This window comes from Ixodes scapularis, unplaced genomic scaffold (genome assembly GCF_016920785.2).
Source record: "Ixodes scapularis isolate PalLabHiFi unplaced genomic scaffold, ASM1692078v2 PGA_scaffold7__128_contigs__length_106722199, whole genome shotgun sequence".
NCBI lineage: Eukaryota > Metazoa > Arthropoda > Arachnida > Ixodida > Ixodidae > Ixodes > Ixodes scapularis.
In genome coordinates, this window is record NW_024609882.1 from 98,025,753 (window position 1) to 98,043,498 (window position 17,746).

The 17,746-nt window shown below is 49.2% G+C and overlaps 1 protein-coding gene across 1 annotated transcript in view; it reads right to left on the minus strand.

Annotated features, from left to right (window-relative positions):
* Nucleotides 1–1,444: 1,444 nt before the first annotated feature.
* The window catches only part of LOC115309756 (venom metalloproteinase antarease-like TtrivMP_A), a 95,205-nt gene continuing 78,903 nt past the window's right edge, over nucleotides 1,445–17,746 (minus strand). Inside the window, exons 14-16 of the mRNA XM_040212511.1 lie at nucleotides 14,749–14,886; nucleotides 12,525–12,550; nucleotides 1,445–1,553 (exon numbers count right to left, since the gene is read on the minus strand). Coding sequence (XP_040068445.1) covers nucleotides 1,445–1,553; nucleotides 12,525–12,550; nucleotides 14,749–14,886 — 273 coding nt within the window. The remainder of the gene's footprint in view (nucleotides 1,554–12,524; nucleotides 12,551–14,748; nucleotides 14,887–17,746) is intronic.

Here is a 17,746-nt window from a genome sequence, read left to right on the forward strand (position 1 = left end):
TTTTACTTTCCGTTAATATCACCAGTGCAAGCCACCATATACATTGGGTGTATTATTAACGTGAATACCCGGTCGGATCGAGAAAATAAAACCTGGTTTTTCGAACCGCAAAATAAACTATACTATTTTTCCTATTTACTTAAAAAAAAAGGTCAAATTAGTCGTTAGTTGATTTATAAAGCAGGAAGTTAGTCTGCCAGAACATGGCGACATTATTACCCACTGTAGATGAGAAATTTAGCCAGTGCAGTGCAAACCGCAAGCCTGGGGTCTTTAACGTGCATCACGCAGTAGTGATACACGACCGCACGCCGGTACGATGCTCATTCAGGTCGAAACGGGCAGGGCTGGCGCGAGCATGGGGTTTGATCTCGCAGACCATTTGCACGCGTTCTCGCGTAAAGGAAACCATAGATGAAGCCTCCCGCTCGCGCCAGTTGCTTTGACAGCGTTGTATACTAAGTATGGAATGAGGTATATACTCGGTGTCACTAGTTGTGTGCAGTGCAGGCGAAGGCAACGCCAGGCGAAGAGAGGAAGGGCAAGCACTAGGAAGGCGGGACGGGAGAGGAGGGCAATGAAGGGTGAGGGAAGAGAGGAAGAGCACTAGCAATGTTAGAGTAGAGAGGAGGTTCCTCCCCCCTCCCCCAGCGTTCCTAGTGCTCCCCCTTTCTCCCCTCCTCTGGCGTTGCCTTCGCCTGTACTGCATGCAACTAGTGACACGTAGTATAGGCATTGCAGAAAGCTGGAACTCCGTGAGAATGTGACACTACTAGTGGTGATAAAACGGGAAGTTTGAGAAGATCACGTTACCTGTATCAAAAGATTGAACGGATGAACATAAGCCAAATTTATAAGGCCACATTATAAAATGGGAGACACTGAAACAAAAATGACGTACACAACACTGTCTCGGTTTTTTTTTACGGTGCCAAGCATTCACCAGTTCACCTGCGCCCTCAGTTTTCTGCCAAATATTAACCAAACCAAAAGTTGAGATTGTGGGCGCCTGCAGTGTTTATTTCAGTGGAAAAAAACAAAACAAAAAAAGAAACTTGTTAATCAGAAAGACAATGTTGTTTTATTTTACGCTGACAAGAGTTACAGATGCCCACAATCTCAAATGCCGGTTCGATGAATTTTAGGATTCGGCGGCTCTTAGAGAAATATAATCTTTTTTGTGTAATTTCACTGGGGTAACGACACGTGATCAAGCTTTCGCATTTCATCACCACCGCCAGTGTCACACTCTCCTGGAGTTTCAGCTTTCAACGATGCACAATTTATAAATGCGGGCTGAAAGGCCGGGTCACATTTTCTCCATCCAACTCAGTAGAATCGTGACTCCTTCTGCTTTCTTGTCAACGTAAGCGCAATGTCGCCTCGTGTCCGATGGTGACTGCAGCGTCCTCCTCCTCGTAACTCCAGGACAAATAACCCGAGTTCACGCTTTTCTTCTCCCAGGCGCCCTCATTGGGGGCTTGGTTGGCCTTTTCCTCTGTGGCTTGCTCTGTGGTGCCATCGGCGGTGGCTTTTTAGCCCGCAATAAACGCCTGCATTAAATACCCACAAGAATGAAGAAGGAAAGAATCATGGCACTCTTAAGGGTGGTTCATACAGTTGCGTCTGCTTGCAACCATATGCCTGAAAGCTTCCTAAAATTCCTTACGACTAATACCGAATTCACGCGGCAGCGCAAAGGTACCTTTACTACCGGGTGCAGTCCTAATCCCACTTGTCTACAACGCGTCAGCGTGCGGCTTTCTCCGGAGATCGCTAGACTGGTGGCATTCCCGGAAACTAATGGCGAATTCCATGGTCGTTTTGGAGCGCGCCGGGATCGACTTTTTTGGAGCAATCCTATTTCACTGGGCGATCGGGATCGAGGCGGACGTGTTTTACTGGTCGTTTTGGAGGATTAGCTTCCGCTCCAGATCTCGATCTGGATCCGAGAAAAGTCGCTCCGAAACGCCCAGTGGAATTCGCCATAAGCTAGTGACGTGGCGCAACATGGAACGGCCCGCTCGAGGGTTGTCCTGCCCACTCTATCAGCTGGGACAACCCCACTTCACTCATTCCGACTATCCTTGTTCGGACGTCTTTCGGCACTCGTCGTGCCATTGTCGGCGATCAGTGCTTTTGTCCTGTAGGATCCTCTCGATGCTATGCGCAGTCCTGTTGAATCCGGTCAATTGATATACTTTTGTTTTTTGCATAGTAGCAAGCCTTATACCAGCTTGATAAGCGATAAAAGTAAAGTGCTTTGTGATTTATTTTTGTTTTTGATGACGACATCGTTGATACGCCTTCATGCTTTAGTTTGTTTATTGTTCGAGCAATGATGTTCGTGAAAAACATGCGAGCAGCCTTCCGCGTTCGCCGCCAGCTGATAAAGTAGGCAGGACACCCCTCAAGGCGGGCCGTTCCATGTTGCGCCACGTGACTAGCTTAGTTTCCGCGAATGCCACCACTCTATACTTCGTTTCAGCTTCCGTCCGAGCGCAGGCGAAGCTACGTGTGGCCGGAGCCAATCACACGCCGGCAATAGGTCACGGGATCTCGCCTGCACTTTTGTATCACTCCGCTGCGCCGCTGGTCGTCCGTGCCGCCCGCGCTCGCCGAGTATTTCGTCTGCTACGGATGTATCAACTGTATCGTCTACAACGGTTTAAAAAGTACCCTTTCACGTTCTGAAATTTAGTAACAGGGAATGTCAATACGTGGGCTGGCCGTTGGCGTCTGTGTCCGAGCTTTCCACCTTTTCGGCATTTCGGCATAGTTTCGAGACGTAAGTACACATTGCAAGGAGCCCGATGACCCGGCCATATGTTTCCTTGTATTGCCTGGATATACCAGGGCTCGAGGTGCAGTACTCTCCCCAGCTTCTCGGCGTTCAATGTGATAGGCAGGTAAAGGGTGCCCTCATTTCGCCGCGTACCAATCAATTGTAGTGACCCGGACGCTTTTCTTGTTTACAACGCATTCGCGGTACGACGCGACCGGAGTCTCCTGCCGAATTTGAAAGTGTTGTGGGCGGCGCTAGTGTCAAGTTCGGACACTTTCGGTAATTGGGTTGCGAACATTGTGCCCGCGTCTTCTGTAAAAAGCCATGGCCTCATGAGATAAACATGCTTTTTGGTTCTCGGCTCTCGACTGTCTGTACGCTCAGTTGCTTGCTTGCCGTCGCTGGTGGGCCGTGCAGTCTGACCGCCGGCCACAGCCCGGCACGACATGGTCAACATGGTGTCAGAAGCAGTCCACTAGGCCTACGTACCTTTAGTCCTCATGGCAGCGCATTAGGCCTACGTCCCTCCGTCATGGCGAACTCGCAAGAAGCTCCAACGTGGGCGGGCGTCTCCCTACGTCAACCCGCTGCTTTCAACTTCGACAACACCGGTTCTTGGTCTGCGTGGCTTACGCAATTCGAGGACTACGCTTATGCCTCCGGACTTCGCCAGGCACCACCGGACGTTCAGGTGCGGACACTTCTCTACTGTATGGGCCCCGAAGCTCGGGTACTTCTCGACACGTTCGGCTTGAACGCCACCACCCTGAACGACTATGACACGGTGGTCAAGCGCTTCTCGGAACACTTTGTGCACCCCCTCAACGAGGTGTACGAGTCTTCGAGGTTCCACAAGCGGGTTCAGCAGCCGGGAGAGAGCGTCGACAGTTACTACGCCGAGCTCTGCAAGCTTGTCAAACGGTGCAACTACCCGTCCCCCGATGTCGAAGAACGCCTGGTTCGCGACCGGTTCGTTGTCGGTCTTTGCGACGAACGCCTATCCGACCAACTCTGTCGGAACGCGAAGCTCAGCCTTAAGGACGCGTGGACACAGGCGAGGCAGGCCGAAGACGCCGAAAAAGAAAAGACTGCTCGTGGGAGTGAGTCAGGCCAGCTCACCGTCAACGTCGACGCTACGAAGTCTCGTCGGGGTCCGACGCACCAACGCAAGACAACGAAACGGTCAGACGACGTTTCAACCGTGCCTTCACGTGGCGATATCGACTCGGGTTCCTGCAGTTACTGCGATCGAGGCCCCCACGCACGCTCCGACTGTCCTGCTCGGCAGTCTCTGTGCAACTACTGCAAAAAGAAGGGCCACTTCGCGGACGTCTGTCGCGCTCGCAAACGAAAGCAGAGCAAGGTGGCGGCCCTACAGCTCCATGCAATCCTCGAGACTGAGAAGGCCAAGGCCATGTACGTCGAAGTCACTATCGACAACTACACGGCGAGATTCAAGGTAGACTCCGGCGCGGAGGTATCTGCTGTTTCGGAAGCCTTCCCAAACTTACCTCGTCATCTGGACAAGGTCGACGACCTGCTGACGGGACCGGGAGACCAGTCTCTAAAAGTCGTTGGGTCCTTCATGGCTACCCTCCTGTGGCGAGGCAAGACCTGTCATCAGCGTCTGTACGTGATCAAGTCCCTCTCCGTGCCCCTGCTGGGGTTCCCAGCCATCCAGGCTCTGGGCGTGGTCAAGTTTTTGGATGACATGAAAGTACAGGTGCCGCAGGGACTTTTCAAAGGCCTCGGCACGCTCAAGGAGGAGTACAAGATCCGTTCACGCCCAGATGCGGTTCCGTTTTCCCTTAGTGTTCCACGCCGCATACCGATACCCCTGTGCGAGGTTGTGCGTACGGAGCTGACCAAACTTGAACAAGACGGAGTCATTCGGCGGGTCACCAACCCTACACCTTGGTGTGCCGGACTGGTTGTGGTTCCAAAGTCATCGGGAGGCTACCGCCTCTGTGTTGACCTTACAAAGCTGAATCAAGTTGTCCTGAGAGAACGTCATGTGCTCCCCACTGTCGATGAAGTCCTGGGACTTCTGGGCGATGCAGCAGTCTTCTCTAAGCTCGATGCTACCTCAAGCTTCCATCAGGTCAAGCTTTCCCAGGACTCTCAGGAGCTTACGACATTTATTACGCCGTTTGGGCGTTATTGCTTTTGCCGCCTCCCATTCGGCATCACGTCTGCCCCAGAGTTTTTCCAGCGACAGATGGCATGGATTTTGGAGGGCCTAGACGGAACAGTCAACATGGTCGACGACGTCCTAGTCTTCGGCAGAACGAAGAAAGAACACGACCAACGCCTGCAGCAGGTGCTGTTGCGTCTCTCCAAGGCCGGCGTCACGCTCAACAGGGAGAAGTGCAGTTTTGGAGTGTCCCAAGTGTCATTCCTGGGAGTTGTTGTCTCAGCGGAAGGGAGAAGGCCCGATCCCGGCAAGCTGTCTGCCGTGCAAAACATGGACCCACCAACGGACGTCGCTGGAGTACGCCGACTTCTCGGCATGGTGAACCACTTGGCCCGCTTGCTTCCACACGTGGCCCAAGTGACAGCGCCGATCAGGGCTCTGCTTAGCAAGAACACAGAGTGGACCTGGTCGTACGAACAGGAAGTCGCCTTCGATGCTCTCAAGAAGCTGCTGACGTCCGACCGTTGTATGGCAAAATACCACCCAACCTACCCAACTACGGTCTCAGCAGATGCAAGCTCCTTCGGCCTAGGCGCGGTGCTGCTGCAGACTCAACCAACAGGAGAGAGACGACCTGTCGCTTTTGCGTCAAGATCCCTGACAACAACTGAGCAGCGCTACAGCCAAACTGAGAAGGAGGCTTTGGCGGTCACCTGGGCTGTACAGAGGTTCGACGAGTATGTGCGTGGCATCTCCTTCGATGTCGAGACGGATCATCTGCCATTGGTCTCCCTTTTCGGAAAGATGGAGCTCGACGTCTTGCCACCGCGGATTCAACGGTTGCGGCTGAAGCTCATGCGGTATCAATTCCGAATGCTGCACGTTCCTGGAAAACTACTAGCCACAGCCGACACACTGTCTCGAATCCCTTGCAAGGCCCTCGTCGCGCCAGGAGAGCTGGATGCCATCGAGCTTTTGGCAGCTGAAACAGTGGACGGCTCCTCTGAGGTGCTTCGAGTTCCCATAGAAGATCTCAAGATGGCTCAAGTATCCGACGGTGAATGCAGCACGCTCATCTCATTCTGTCAGGGCGGTTGGCCATCCAAGGGAAAGTTACCTTTGCACGTTGCAAAGTATGCACCCGTATTGGAAGAACTTTCAGTCTGTAATGGTCTTCTGCTGAAGGGAACCCGTATCGTCATCCCAGCTGCACTGCGGCCGACGATACTTGCTTTGATCCACGAAGGCCATCAAGGTATCAACCGCTGCAAGTCCAGAGCCCGCGAGTCAGTCTGGTGGCCCCAGATCAATGCCAGCATCACTTCCCTTGTGGCGAACTGTGAGCAATGTGCCTCGTGCCGAGTCAACCTGGCGGAACCCCTCTGTGCCACAAGTCTCCCAAGTCTTCCGTGGGAAGTCCTCGGCATCGACCTCTTCCACCTGAACGGCCAAACCTTCATTCTCCTAGTTGACTACTATTCCCGGTACCCGGAAGTGGTGACGCTGGGAAGCACGACGGCAAGGAAGGTCATTGACGTCCTCAAGAGTATGTTTGCTCGTCACGGAATCCCCAAGACTGTCCGGTCTGACAACGGTCCCCCATTTTCGTCGCGGGAGTTCGCCGGATTTGCAAGCTCCTACAGCTTTGCACATGTGACGAGTAGCCCAAACTTCCCCCAGTCAAACGGTGAAGTGGAGCGAATGGTTCGAACCATTAAGAACCTCTTTCGCAAGGCCAAGGACCCGTACTTGGCGCTCCTCAGTTACAGAGACACACCAGGTGTCACCGGATACAGCCCAGCACAGCTGCTGATGGGCCGCCAGCTTCGAACGCGGGTCCCGAAGAGGGAGGAGCAGCTACAGCCTCTTAATCCGGGACGAGACCTGGTTGTCACCCGAGACTCCGACTACCGCAGGAAGCAGACAGCAGACTTCAACAGCCGTCATCGAGCCCATACTCTTCAAAGACTTCAACAGGGCACTCAAGTTTGGGTTCAGCCTGAGAGGCTGCGTGGCACTGTCTTAAGCCCGGCGCAACGCCCGAGGTCTTATGTCGTTGAGACTGACAACGGGGCAGTTCTACAACGCAACCGGCGCAACTTAGTGCCCTACAGTCGAACCTCGGCTCCACCGTCTACACTGGCTCCCAGCAACCGGAGCGAATCTTCAACGCCCCTGGCTACCCCAGCTTCCGGCGATGGTTCAGCCTCGGGTGGACCTAACGACTCCCCTAATCGTGTTGTGCCTCGTCTGGCATCACGACCAGGTGTTCATGGTAACGGTACGGGCCAACCCTACACGACCCGTTCTGGGAGACAAGTGATCGCTCCCAAGAGACTCGATCTGTAAGACTCTGTTTTTCTTCACAGCCAAAGTGTCCGGTGCATTCTCGAACATTCTTAAGGGGGGAGATGTTGTGGGCGGCGCTAGTGTCAAGTTCGGACACTTTCGGTAATTGGGTTGCGAACATTGTGCCCGCGTCTTCTGTAAAAAGCCATGGCCTCATGAGATAAACATGCTTTTTGGTTCCCGGCTCTCGACTGTCTGTACGCTCAGTTGCTTGCTTGCCGTCGCTGGTGGGCCGTGCAGTCTGAACGCCGGCCACAGCCCGGCACGACATGGTCAACAGAAAGTAGACCTTCACGACCTCTAGCGCCTGACGCGCAAGAGTGCTTTAGCGAAAAGACGTTTTGAAGCGACTCGGTGAGGAAAGCAACGAAGCACATGATTTGGCCATTACGGGAACGAATTCACACAAAAAAACCGAGCGCTGCAGCCGTGTTGCCAGCGGATGTACGTGTTTTCATCAAAACTCGTGCATTTACATATATTAATAAAAACCTACACTTCAGATATCTAATTCCTTCAGCTGCAAATCATTCTCAGCAGTACACATCTGGGATATTGTGCAATGTTTAAGCACAAAACAGTTACTTAAAAAAAAAATTACTTTTGCGGACTACTTTGTGGTGCGTAGGAATGCTCTTCTCGAAGATGCGAACCGTCCCTCAGCCTTTGGCTCCGCTCGGACGGAAACTGAAACGAAGTATAGCGCTCCCCGGAGAAAGCCGCACGCTCGCGCGTTCTAGACAAGTGCGATTAGGACTGTAAATGTAGTAAAGGGAGCTGGAGATCGTAATCACACAGCGCATAAAGGTCCCTTTCACTAAGGGAGCTCCTGTGTTAAACGGAGCTTGCCAAGCTCCCTTTACAGCTAAAGGGAGTATATAAGTAGCCTTGGACCCACGAACTAATTATAAAAATCACAGACATATAAATATATCTTGTTTATGCATTATAACAAATTGAATATATATAAGTAGCAAATTATTAAATGATTGTGAACACAAATGTGATAGAATAATTGATTAACGATGAACACATACTATAGCAGGTAGCAGCGTTGGCACGTGGAAAACAATGTCTGCTACAAACTCGTCTGCTACGAACCCGAACACGATGGACCACTGCTAGATTTTTTTCAAGGTTCTAGACGAGTCGTCCGACTCTCCGGCCCAGGACTCTTTATCCTCGTCGTCGTCTATCCCTTTCGAAGGCGTGACTGACTTAACCGTGAAACTCCGACGTGCTTCGTTTCTGCCGAGCACTATTTAGCTACTTAAGTGCGAACTTTGCGGGAAAATGGAGCTGCTAAACACAAAACGGTCGCCGACCTCGCAATGGAAACTCTTAAACGCAGATGATTTGGGGCCAGTGTGGCCAGACGGTTCGGACGTTTTAAAGCAAGACTCATTTAGGTGCGCCCTTAGACTCAGACAAAAAAAATAAAGTGCCTCAAAAGCAAGCAAACACAAGCAATATTTAAGTTCTAAATGTGATATTTCACACACAATAAAAAAAAAAAAAAAAAAAACTGCGCGTTAAACCAATTTTGAGGAATCATTGTTTATCGCGTGCTTCTCTCGCGGTTTAGCAGGAATGCAATCGACATCAATTTAAAGTGCTCCGTTTATTTATCATGTGATCAAGAACGCCGTTTACTACAGGTACCTTCAGCTAAGAGACCTAAGCTAAAGGTAAGTACCCTTACCGCTCATTCACACTCGAAGCGGATCCGCGTTCGCAAAGCGGTTGCGAACGCGGTTGTATAAAGATCCAGTACAATTGCACGCGCACTTGATGTAATCGAGTGCACGTGCAATTGCATTTGATCTTTATACAACCGCGTTCGTAACCGCTTTGCGAACGCGGATCCGCTTCCAGTGTGAATGAGCGGTTACGCTGCCGTGTGAATTGGGTATAAAGTCCCTTGATAAAGGCGTTTTGTAGAAATACCGCAAACCATTCTAGTGGAAATGCGCGCCAGACACGTGCCACGAGCTGGTGCTCCGCCGCCATTTGCTTCCAAGGGCCGCTCGGGAAACTGGGACACTGGCGCCTTTGACGCTACTTGCCAAACAGACGCAAGCACACCGAGGGGCTTTACTTACGACTAAAGAGACCCCCGATGTCTTTGCGTTTGTCTTGCAAATAGCGTCAAATGGGCTAGTGCACGAGGCCCGTGTTTCTAGAGGCCCTTGGAAGCAAATGGCGGCGCAGCACTGAAAGGAGCGGCCCTTGGAAGCGAGTGGCGGCGGAGTACTTCTCGTGGCACGTGTCTTGCGCATTTCCTCAACAATCGTTGGCGGTACTTCTAAAAAACGCCTTTATCGAGGGGCTTTACTTGTGACTAGAGTAACTTTATAGGCACTGCCCGCAAACAGAGTATGTATACAGTTACTCCACTAGCGATTAAAGTCCTTAATAGAAGCTTCCTACAAGTACATAGCGGCATTCTTCGAAGCGCCGACTGTGTGACGGTGCAGGTTTCAGGAAGCGAATGGCGGTGCGCAGCAGAGGTTTGGACTGAATGCCGCCATTTGCGTTCAGCGGAATGTGCCTGGTCATTTGTATACGCCTCGCAAGTGGGCTCATTTTCGTCTTCTGCGCACGAGAAAGAAAGTAGCGGTGACGTCAGAACGCCGAGCCCTGATTGGCTGATCGCGACCCCCTATCTGAGCGTCGTCTGCTCCTTTGCAACGTCGTCTGCTCGCAACGTCGTCTGCGTCTGTCTTACTTTTTGTGCGACTTCGCCTTTCAGAGAGGGCAGACGAAATAACTCGAGCGGTACGTTGTTTTTGTCTAAAAACTAGCAGACGCGCATCAAGGAGGGAAGTCAAAGGACTCACTGGCGAGGTGTCCCGAGGCACCGAGGTTTGTTTGGTAAGAACCGAGAGTGCGTGTTAGTGTCCGCAAGTTCTCTCCCCCCCCCCCCCCCCCCCCCCCCCCAAATACTTTTTCCCTCCTTTCGTGTGCGGCGAGACCCCTCATTCTTTAACGGCGTCGGCGGGTTGGCGCAGTTAACGTCGTCTGCTCTACGTCTGCTAGTCAAAGCGATGGCTGCTTTACCTTTCGAACGTCTGTCGGAGATTCACCGCTTTTTCACCGGCGAGAGTCACCTTTACCTCGGGAAACAAGGAGATAAGAAAAGGAAGAAATTGACCTCTTAATCTAAAACTGAGGTCAGCGATCAAAGTATAATACGGGAAGGGTTCACAAAGGTCGCGCGGACATATTCCATTCAGCACACCAGCCGATCGTGGGCAGACGGTTGCCGAGTCGCGGAGTGCCTGCTAGGCCTAACTGCCGTGCTCGCTTGGTCGCGTTCGGGGGAATCGTGGCGGATGGAGGTTTTCCCGGGTGTTCGTGGATACAGCGTTCTTGTTCGTCGTGGTCTGTTTCAAGTACTTTTTTACTTTTTTCTTGCTGCTTGAAGTCGGAACGCGTGAGAAGCGCACGTAGAAAAATAAACGTCCGTGGGTCGTCGCGACCGTGACGCTGTCGGCCATGCTGATTTGATCGTAAGAAGTGCGTAAGGCAGCTTCGGAGCTGTCGTAGGATTTCGTCGTAACCTGCGCAAAACTTACGAAAATTTCGTTTCGTGAATACGAATTTGCTCTTACGTTATGTCTTACGCACATTTTTGGCGTAAGATCGTTTCGTGAATCTGGCCTCTGCGCTTCCGAAAGTCGCAAGAAAGGTAAGACAGACGCAGGCGATGTTGCGAGCAGACGACGCTCAGATAGGGGGGCCCCATCAGCCAATCAGGGCTCGGCGTTCTGACGTCACCGCTACCCCCTGCGCAAGAAGCAGACGAACTTGCCCTCCGCATTGGTTGTCGTTACTTGTAAAAGAAGTATCAAGAGACTTTACAGGCGAGGAGACACTGGCGCCATCTATCGGGCATCCGTGGATCACTTGGTAGTTTCGGTATGTATTTATTCGCGTCATTATTATTTTGTTGTTCAAAGAACTTTTTACAATACCTTCGTTCGCTTTACCTGTACCTCCTGCACCGGCGCAGAAAAGTGCAGGGCAGTCTACTTCCGGGTATGCGTGCTGAGATACGACCGGAAGTACACCGCCCTACACCGTTCTGCACCGGTGCAGGAGGTGCAGGTAAATCGAAAGAAGCTATTGTTTCAAACTATGATTTCTCATAAATAGTACGTACATTTCATCTCGAAAATGCATCAAAACCTTCGCTCTAGTGAAATTCAGTTCCAGGGTTACCTCATAGATGGAGCCAGGGTGCCGGTGTGTCCGCTCGTCGTATGAGATGACGAGAATTCAGTCGTAAGCAAACGTAAGTGTTTGAGCGGGCTTTTTAGAAACGATAGCAAGCGGTTATTTGCCCGATTCATCCCGAGCCTTGGATGGTGCTTCATGGTTGCGTCAGTTGCGATCATACAGGCGCGACCATCCGAAGCACGGGCGAAGGAACCAATATCACTGAAAACACATGGTTGTCAGAAATCAAACAACAAACTAAAAGTACAAAACAAAAAACGTTCAGCTTGTAAAAAAAAAGTGAGAACGACTTTTCTTTTTAAAGTATTGTAATGCATAGAATGAGTATTTGAGACGCAATGGTTTGCATTTGTTTTGAAGGCATTGAACGCTCGTTTGGGAGTGTTACGATTAATTTCCCCGCAAAATTTAGCGAGAGAAATAAGTAGACGTCTAGGTCACGTGAAGGGAGGTCAGGTCACGTCAATATCCCTGCTAAATTGATTGGGGCAAGGCACCGGCAGATAAACGGACGGACAAATAAAAAATTTAAGAAATCCATGCTTACGAAAAAAAACAAAACAAAAAAAAACTCGGTATCAACTATTTTGTGTTATGTAGTCAAAGCTGTGCTGCACCCCCACTTTGCTGCGAGAGCAAGTAGCTTGATCACACGTTCTAATCGTACGCGCTAACGCAAGTAGCTTCGATAGCGCTGAATCACTGCGTAAGCTACGCTAGTACTAGTGTAGCTTGTAGTACTAGTGTAACCTAAGCGTGCTTATTCAACTAGTGAAATGCAGTTGCAGGGCCGCCTTGCAGATGGCGCCAACGTTCCAGCGTGTTCTCCCACAAGAGCTCGGTCCTAAGCAAACGCAAGTGTGTAAGGGCCTATAGTGTCGTGCATTGTTCATGTTAGGTCGGAAACTAGTCGAGGTTTTCTTACAGCGAGGTGCCAATGGGCTGACCGTCACACACCCTCATTGGAACGACCTCTTTGACGTCGGGCGGACAGTGGCACTTCAGACTGCTTACCTTTCACAGCCTCCATTTAAGGATACCTGCGTGGAAGGGAAAACACAGACGAAGAGTTGAGGTTAATGACTGCCGTACATCTCTATATTACCGACTCACGTCGAAGTAGCTCTTTTTCATGCGCATGTGCTCGATGTACTATCCTAAAGTGCGCTAAAAGTACGATGTTTTTGTCCCATTACATGCTCTAAAATAGAGAAATGTGGGAGTAAACGTGTGTCTAGCTGCCAAGGAAAATGTTTCGCGGTACTCTGAGTTTTTAGACGCCAGACATCTACGTTCACGGCGCTCTTCATTAGATAGTTTAATGGGTACGGGTACCATGTGTACGCTTGATAGTTGTTCCTAGAATAGAGCGCGGTACTACCGCTAATCGAGCTGATAAACCTGGCGACCTTCCAGAGCATTCCTAATCTTGAGGTCCTCTCCCTCAGTGCGCACAGGTGGTCGAGCTCCTCATCGAAAACCTCACTCCTCCTGGCCTACCCCTCTGGTCACGTGACCTCACCGTTAACCAATCAGAGGCGAGCACCTCGATCCTTCACCCCCACCCGTGAACCAATCAGTGTCGAGCCTCGCGGCCACACTTTTATCTGGGCTTTATGAAATGCCGAACACCTAGCCAAAGAACGTTTCACGTTAAAAGTGGCGCCTGGATAGAAGTGTGGCCGCGTAGCTCGACGCTGATTGGTTAACGGGGAGGTCATGGGACAAGGAAGGTAGGCGAGGAGGAGCTCGTCTATTTGTGCGCACCGAGTGAGAGAAGCTCGAGAGCGTGGAAAGCTCTGGAAGATTGCAAGGTTTCCCAGCCCGATTAACCGTACTATCGCTTTATTTACGCGAAAATTACGCGAAAATCCGGCGTCGTCGGCGGCGTGACCAAGCGATGGTACCAAAAATGTCCGACGGCGCAAAGAGTAAAAACAGGTAAGAAATGTTTGGACTGACGTCAAATTTCTCAGGGAGGTTCCTGTAAACAAAGCAAATGCATGACTTTGAAAAAACAAATTGCTACATTTCGGCCTGGGCCTCCGGGGGGCTAGACGAACACGCTTCCCAACGCCACCGCAGTTCACGGTTCTGGCTCACTAAAGGTGTATTCTAGCGCGTGCGTTATTTGGCACATGACGGCGCAGTTAATGGGAAGGAGGTGGGGCCAAGCATTGAGCGCATAAAGCTACCTCCCGCGCGCCACTTGTTCTTCGAATTTTCATAAACGTTTCACCAAAGGGACCATAATGCTTTCGCATTCCCACAAATAGTCTAAAGTATCCCCGCCGACTTTTTTTTTTTTCTTTTTTTTCTAAAGAAGTAACACGCGTAGGAAAAGTTGTTTTCAGTTCTTTAATCCAGACGTGACAGAGAACAACTACCAGAATTATTCGACTGTAGTCCAAACATTGTTGCACGGCCCATTTAAGTGTCACGTAGTAGATGTAAGGAGGAAAGGAGGTGCGTACAAAACCTCGCGCGTGCATGCTTTGGATTTTTAATTGATGTCTATTATATTCGATATCGCTTTTTTTTCCTCTTGATGTTGCGATGAATCGTCTCAGTAAATACCGTAAACCTAACCACTACAATCATCTATTTTTTTTACATGCATACCATTTGTACATTGAACGGTTTTAATGCCTATAATGAATTTTAGTTGCTTTGCAACTTAGATACCGTGATGCTCTAACGAGCCTAAAGTTAAAAAGAATCATCTGAAACCTTGAGTCCAAGTGAATTCGTTTATACAGCACCGTTGAGTCGAACTGGCCCGCATAATTCGTACGCAAGCTGTATAAGCAGAATAGGAAGTTATAGCTGAATTGAAATTTCGTGTGCATTGTGAAGCTACGCCCAATTGGGGCTTCGGACAAAATGAAGATTCATCCGAACTGAAGCCGCAGTCAGACATCATACAAAAGGTACGGTGTTCTTTGCAGATAGAATTACAGGAACATCTGCGGACACGGCTCAAGCACGTTCTAAGTATGTTTGCTTCATGCCATACGCTTCGAGAATGTTCGCAGACCGTTTTTTTATTACCGCCATGAAAGGAAGAAACACACCTCAGCAGTGTTACCGCAGCCTTCCCACTACTCATAGCGCCAAGTTCTGCGTAAATCATCCGCCGGTTTCCCTCCCCGCACGCCAATTTACCCCTCCAAGGTGTGGGATCGTAAACATTTGTACATGAAATGACGACTTTTAAGATAAAAGCGTTGTAACTCACGCCAACAGTGTTATAAGTTTCGAAGAAAGAACGGCAAGCCATTCCGTCCTGACCAAAATAGGTGGAAACTTTTTGCTTTGCTCCGTTGTTCCACGTACAACAATCCACCGTGCAGGTAGAGGGCAGGAAGTTATGGTCCTACAAAGAGCAAAGTCGCCAGTGTTAATTTAAAGGGGACTCTCGAAACGTTATTTTTACTACGGATACTAGCGTGAATCTGTCAGAAAATATTCTTCCTGGTTTGAGTCACTAGACAGCGTGAATAATGATTATTGTGTCGTCTGTATGTTTATACAGCCGGAAGTTAGTCCTCCGTGAGCGTATGGTGTCTCAGCTGTAGATGAGCAATTTAGCCAGGGCACTACAACCGCTAGCCTGAGGTCTTTAAAGAAATACTGCATCAAAATTTGCTTCCGCAAAATAAGGCTGCAGAATCATTTATCGCGACGCTAAGAACTACAAAACATCACTCATGCATCGATATCTCAAAAGAGGAGCCGTACGTTTAGAAAAGGAGGGCGCGATCAAACAAGGGCTATGACGTAATGGTCCTCATGAAACATTTGACAATGAGGGGAAGCGGCCTCGCTTCTCTCCTCCTCGCTTCGGTTCACCTGCTGCACCAGCTCAAAGGGACGCAGTGAGGAGCAGAGGGAATGAGAATCGTGACGTGGCTTGACTCGTAGGTCTCGTCGGCCGTATCCAATCGCGCACTTATTTCCCAAAAAATACGGCGATCCGTTAGAGATATCGCTGTATGAGTGATGTTCTGGGGTTTTGCGGCGTCCCACCTATCCGTCCAGCCTTGTTTTGTGAGCTCGTAATTTCGGTTCAGTATCCCTTTAACGTGCATCACGCCGTAGCGACATACACGACCGCGCGCCTGCACGATGCTCATCCAGATTGAAACGGGCAGAGGTTGGACATGAACTCAGGATCCCTTGGTTCTGCAGCGCCAGTTTGCGCTTCACGCACTCTTCGCTGCGGTGCGCTAACACACTCAACCACCAATACAGTTGTTTACAGTTGTTTAACACGGTTAATTATTTTTTGGGGGGACACCCCAGTACTCAAAATTAATCGGAATTGCAAGGAAATTCCCTGGTCCCTTGCCGGGTACAACTAAATACGTTCACAGTCGAGGTGCTCAACCCTCTGCTGCATACAGCGGCCGACACGCGACGGACTGATTCGCGATTTTCGTCCGCGGACTGTGTATATTACCTGAGCATCACGTCACCGATTCCTGCGATCCGCTCCTCGTCCGTGGAGGCGCGGACTGAAATAGCCGTGCGCCTTTCCAATCGGGTTGCATCTCAAAACAACAGACATCAATGTAAAGGTGAAAACGCATTGTGGTTTTTAAACATGCTTCCCTCGCTTGAGTATACTTCTTTTATTGTAATGATGGGATCCACTTCCCAGATGGTAAAGACATGGTAACCGTTTTTAGGGAGTTTTAGTAGATAGTATTTGCATTTTGATAACGATACGCAATAGCAATACGATGCATACGGAAAGGCTCAGCCGAAGTATCTGGTATCGTTATCGGAGTCAATTTCAATTCCCGTATTTTTAATCAGCCATGCATGCTGGCCTTGACTGAATATATGTATCGACACATTTAACAAGTAGCGTTAAAGGACACCTGGTCAAAGCCTATATTTTTACTGATCATTGCTTAGTAACAGTAACGCTTAACAAAACCAGGAGAAAAGTAATTTTAATGGGCAACTCTAGAAGCTTAATTCAGAGCTATTGAAGGACGAACATTATGCGGCGAGTGTGGACGAGCTGTTTGCAATTACGGCGAGAAAAAAAACAAAAACAAAAAAACTCTCACTCTTGGAAAATGGGGAGCATTTAAAGAAGGAAGTAAAGCAACTAGCAATCGAACGATCAATCATTCTACGTTCCACGTACGCATCGAGTAGAGGCAACTAAATAATGTTACGCGTGCACTTCACGAGGCAGGGTGCGCAGACCCCGGTAGCGGTCTGAAAGATATCCAGCAAGTAAAAACGCAGGTTTATTATTTATTTATTTATTTTTATTTAGGAATACTACTGGCTCCAGTCAAGGAGCCATGGTAGGAGTGGGTACAAAACATGGATACAAGATGCAGGTTTATAAATGAAAACTCAATTAAGTATGAATTCAAGAGCAGATACAAAATTAGCAACAGTTGTGTTAACGACGACATCATTTGGTAGCTCGTTCCATTCTTGAATTGCCCGAGGAAAGAAAGAATATCTAAAACAGTCGTTTTTGAACCTGTATTGTTTTAACGCTCTTGTGTGGTTTAGACGTGAGGACCCGGTCGATAATGGTTGTATATAGTTAGAGCTTTGAACATGAAGGGTGCCATTAAGAATATTGAACAACAATCTTAATCTATCAATTTTCGCTCTCATTTAACGTTGAACGTTTTCATCACGAACGTTACCAAGGAGCCGTTGTGCGTTCTCAAACGTAAAAATTTCTTTTTGCTGGACAACCTTCAAAGGATGTATTAGCTTCGGTAAAAAAGTATGTTTTATCTAGAGAAATTTATGAAATCGAATGCAACAATATAATTCGGTCTGACAAAGGCAGCATTGAAGATGCTTCTGTTAAATACTATCAAAAACGTTTAGAAAAAAAAATAACCACCAATATGACAAATCAAAAGTGAGAAGTTTGCTGTAAAGGGTGCTACATTGCAAGGAGACGTAAAAAAAAAAAAAAAAAAAGCTCCTAAAGCGGATTATTTTGACGGAAGTTGAACAGTCAGTTTCAGTAGATGAAATACCTAATCATAAAGGGCCTGGCCCTGACTGAATTACTGCCGAATTCTATAAAAACTTTAAAAGTCGCAACTGTGCTCTTCTTTAGGAGGGAGTACTTCGCGAAGCATACGAGCTTAAGGCAGTGGCCCCCTTTTTCTTGAAAAAAAGAACACACACTATTCTTACACCGAGGTCAGATGATCCTGCCAAACTACGTCGTGTCATTAATT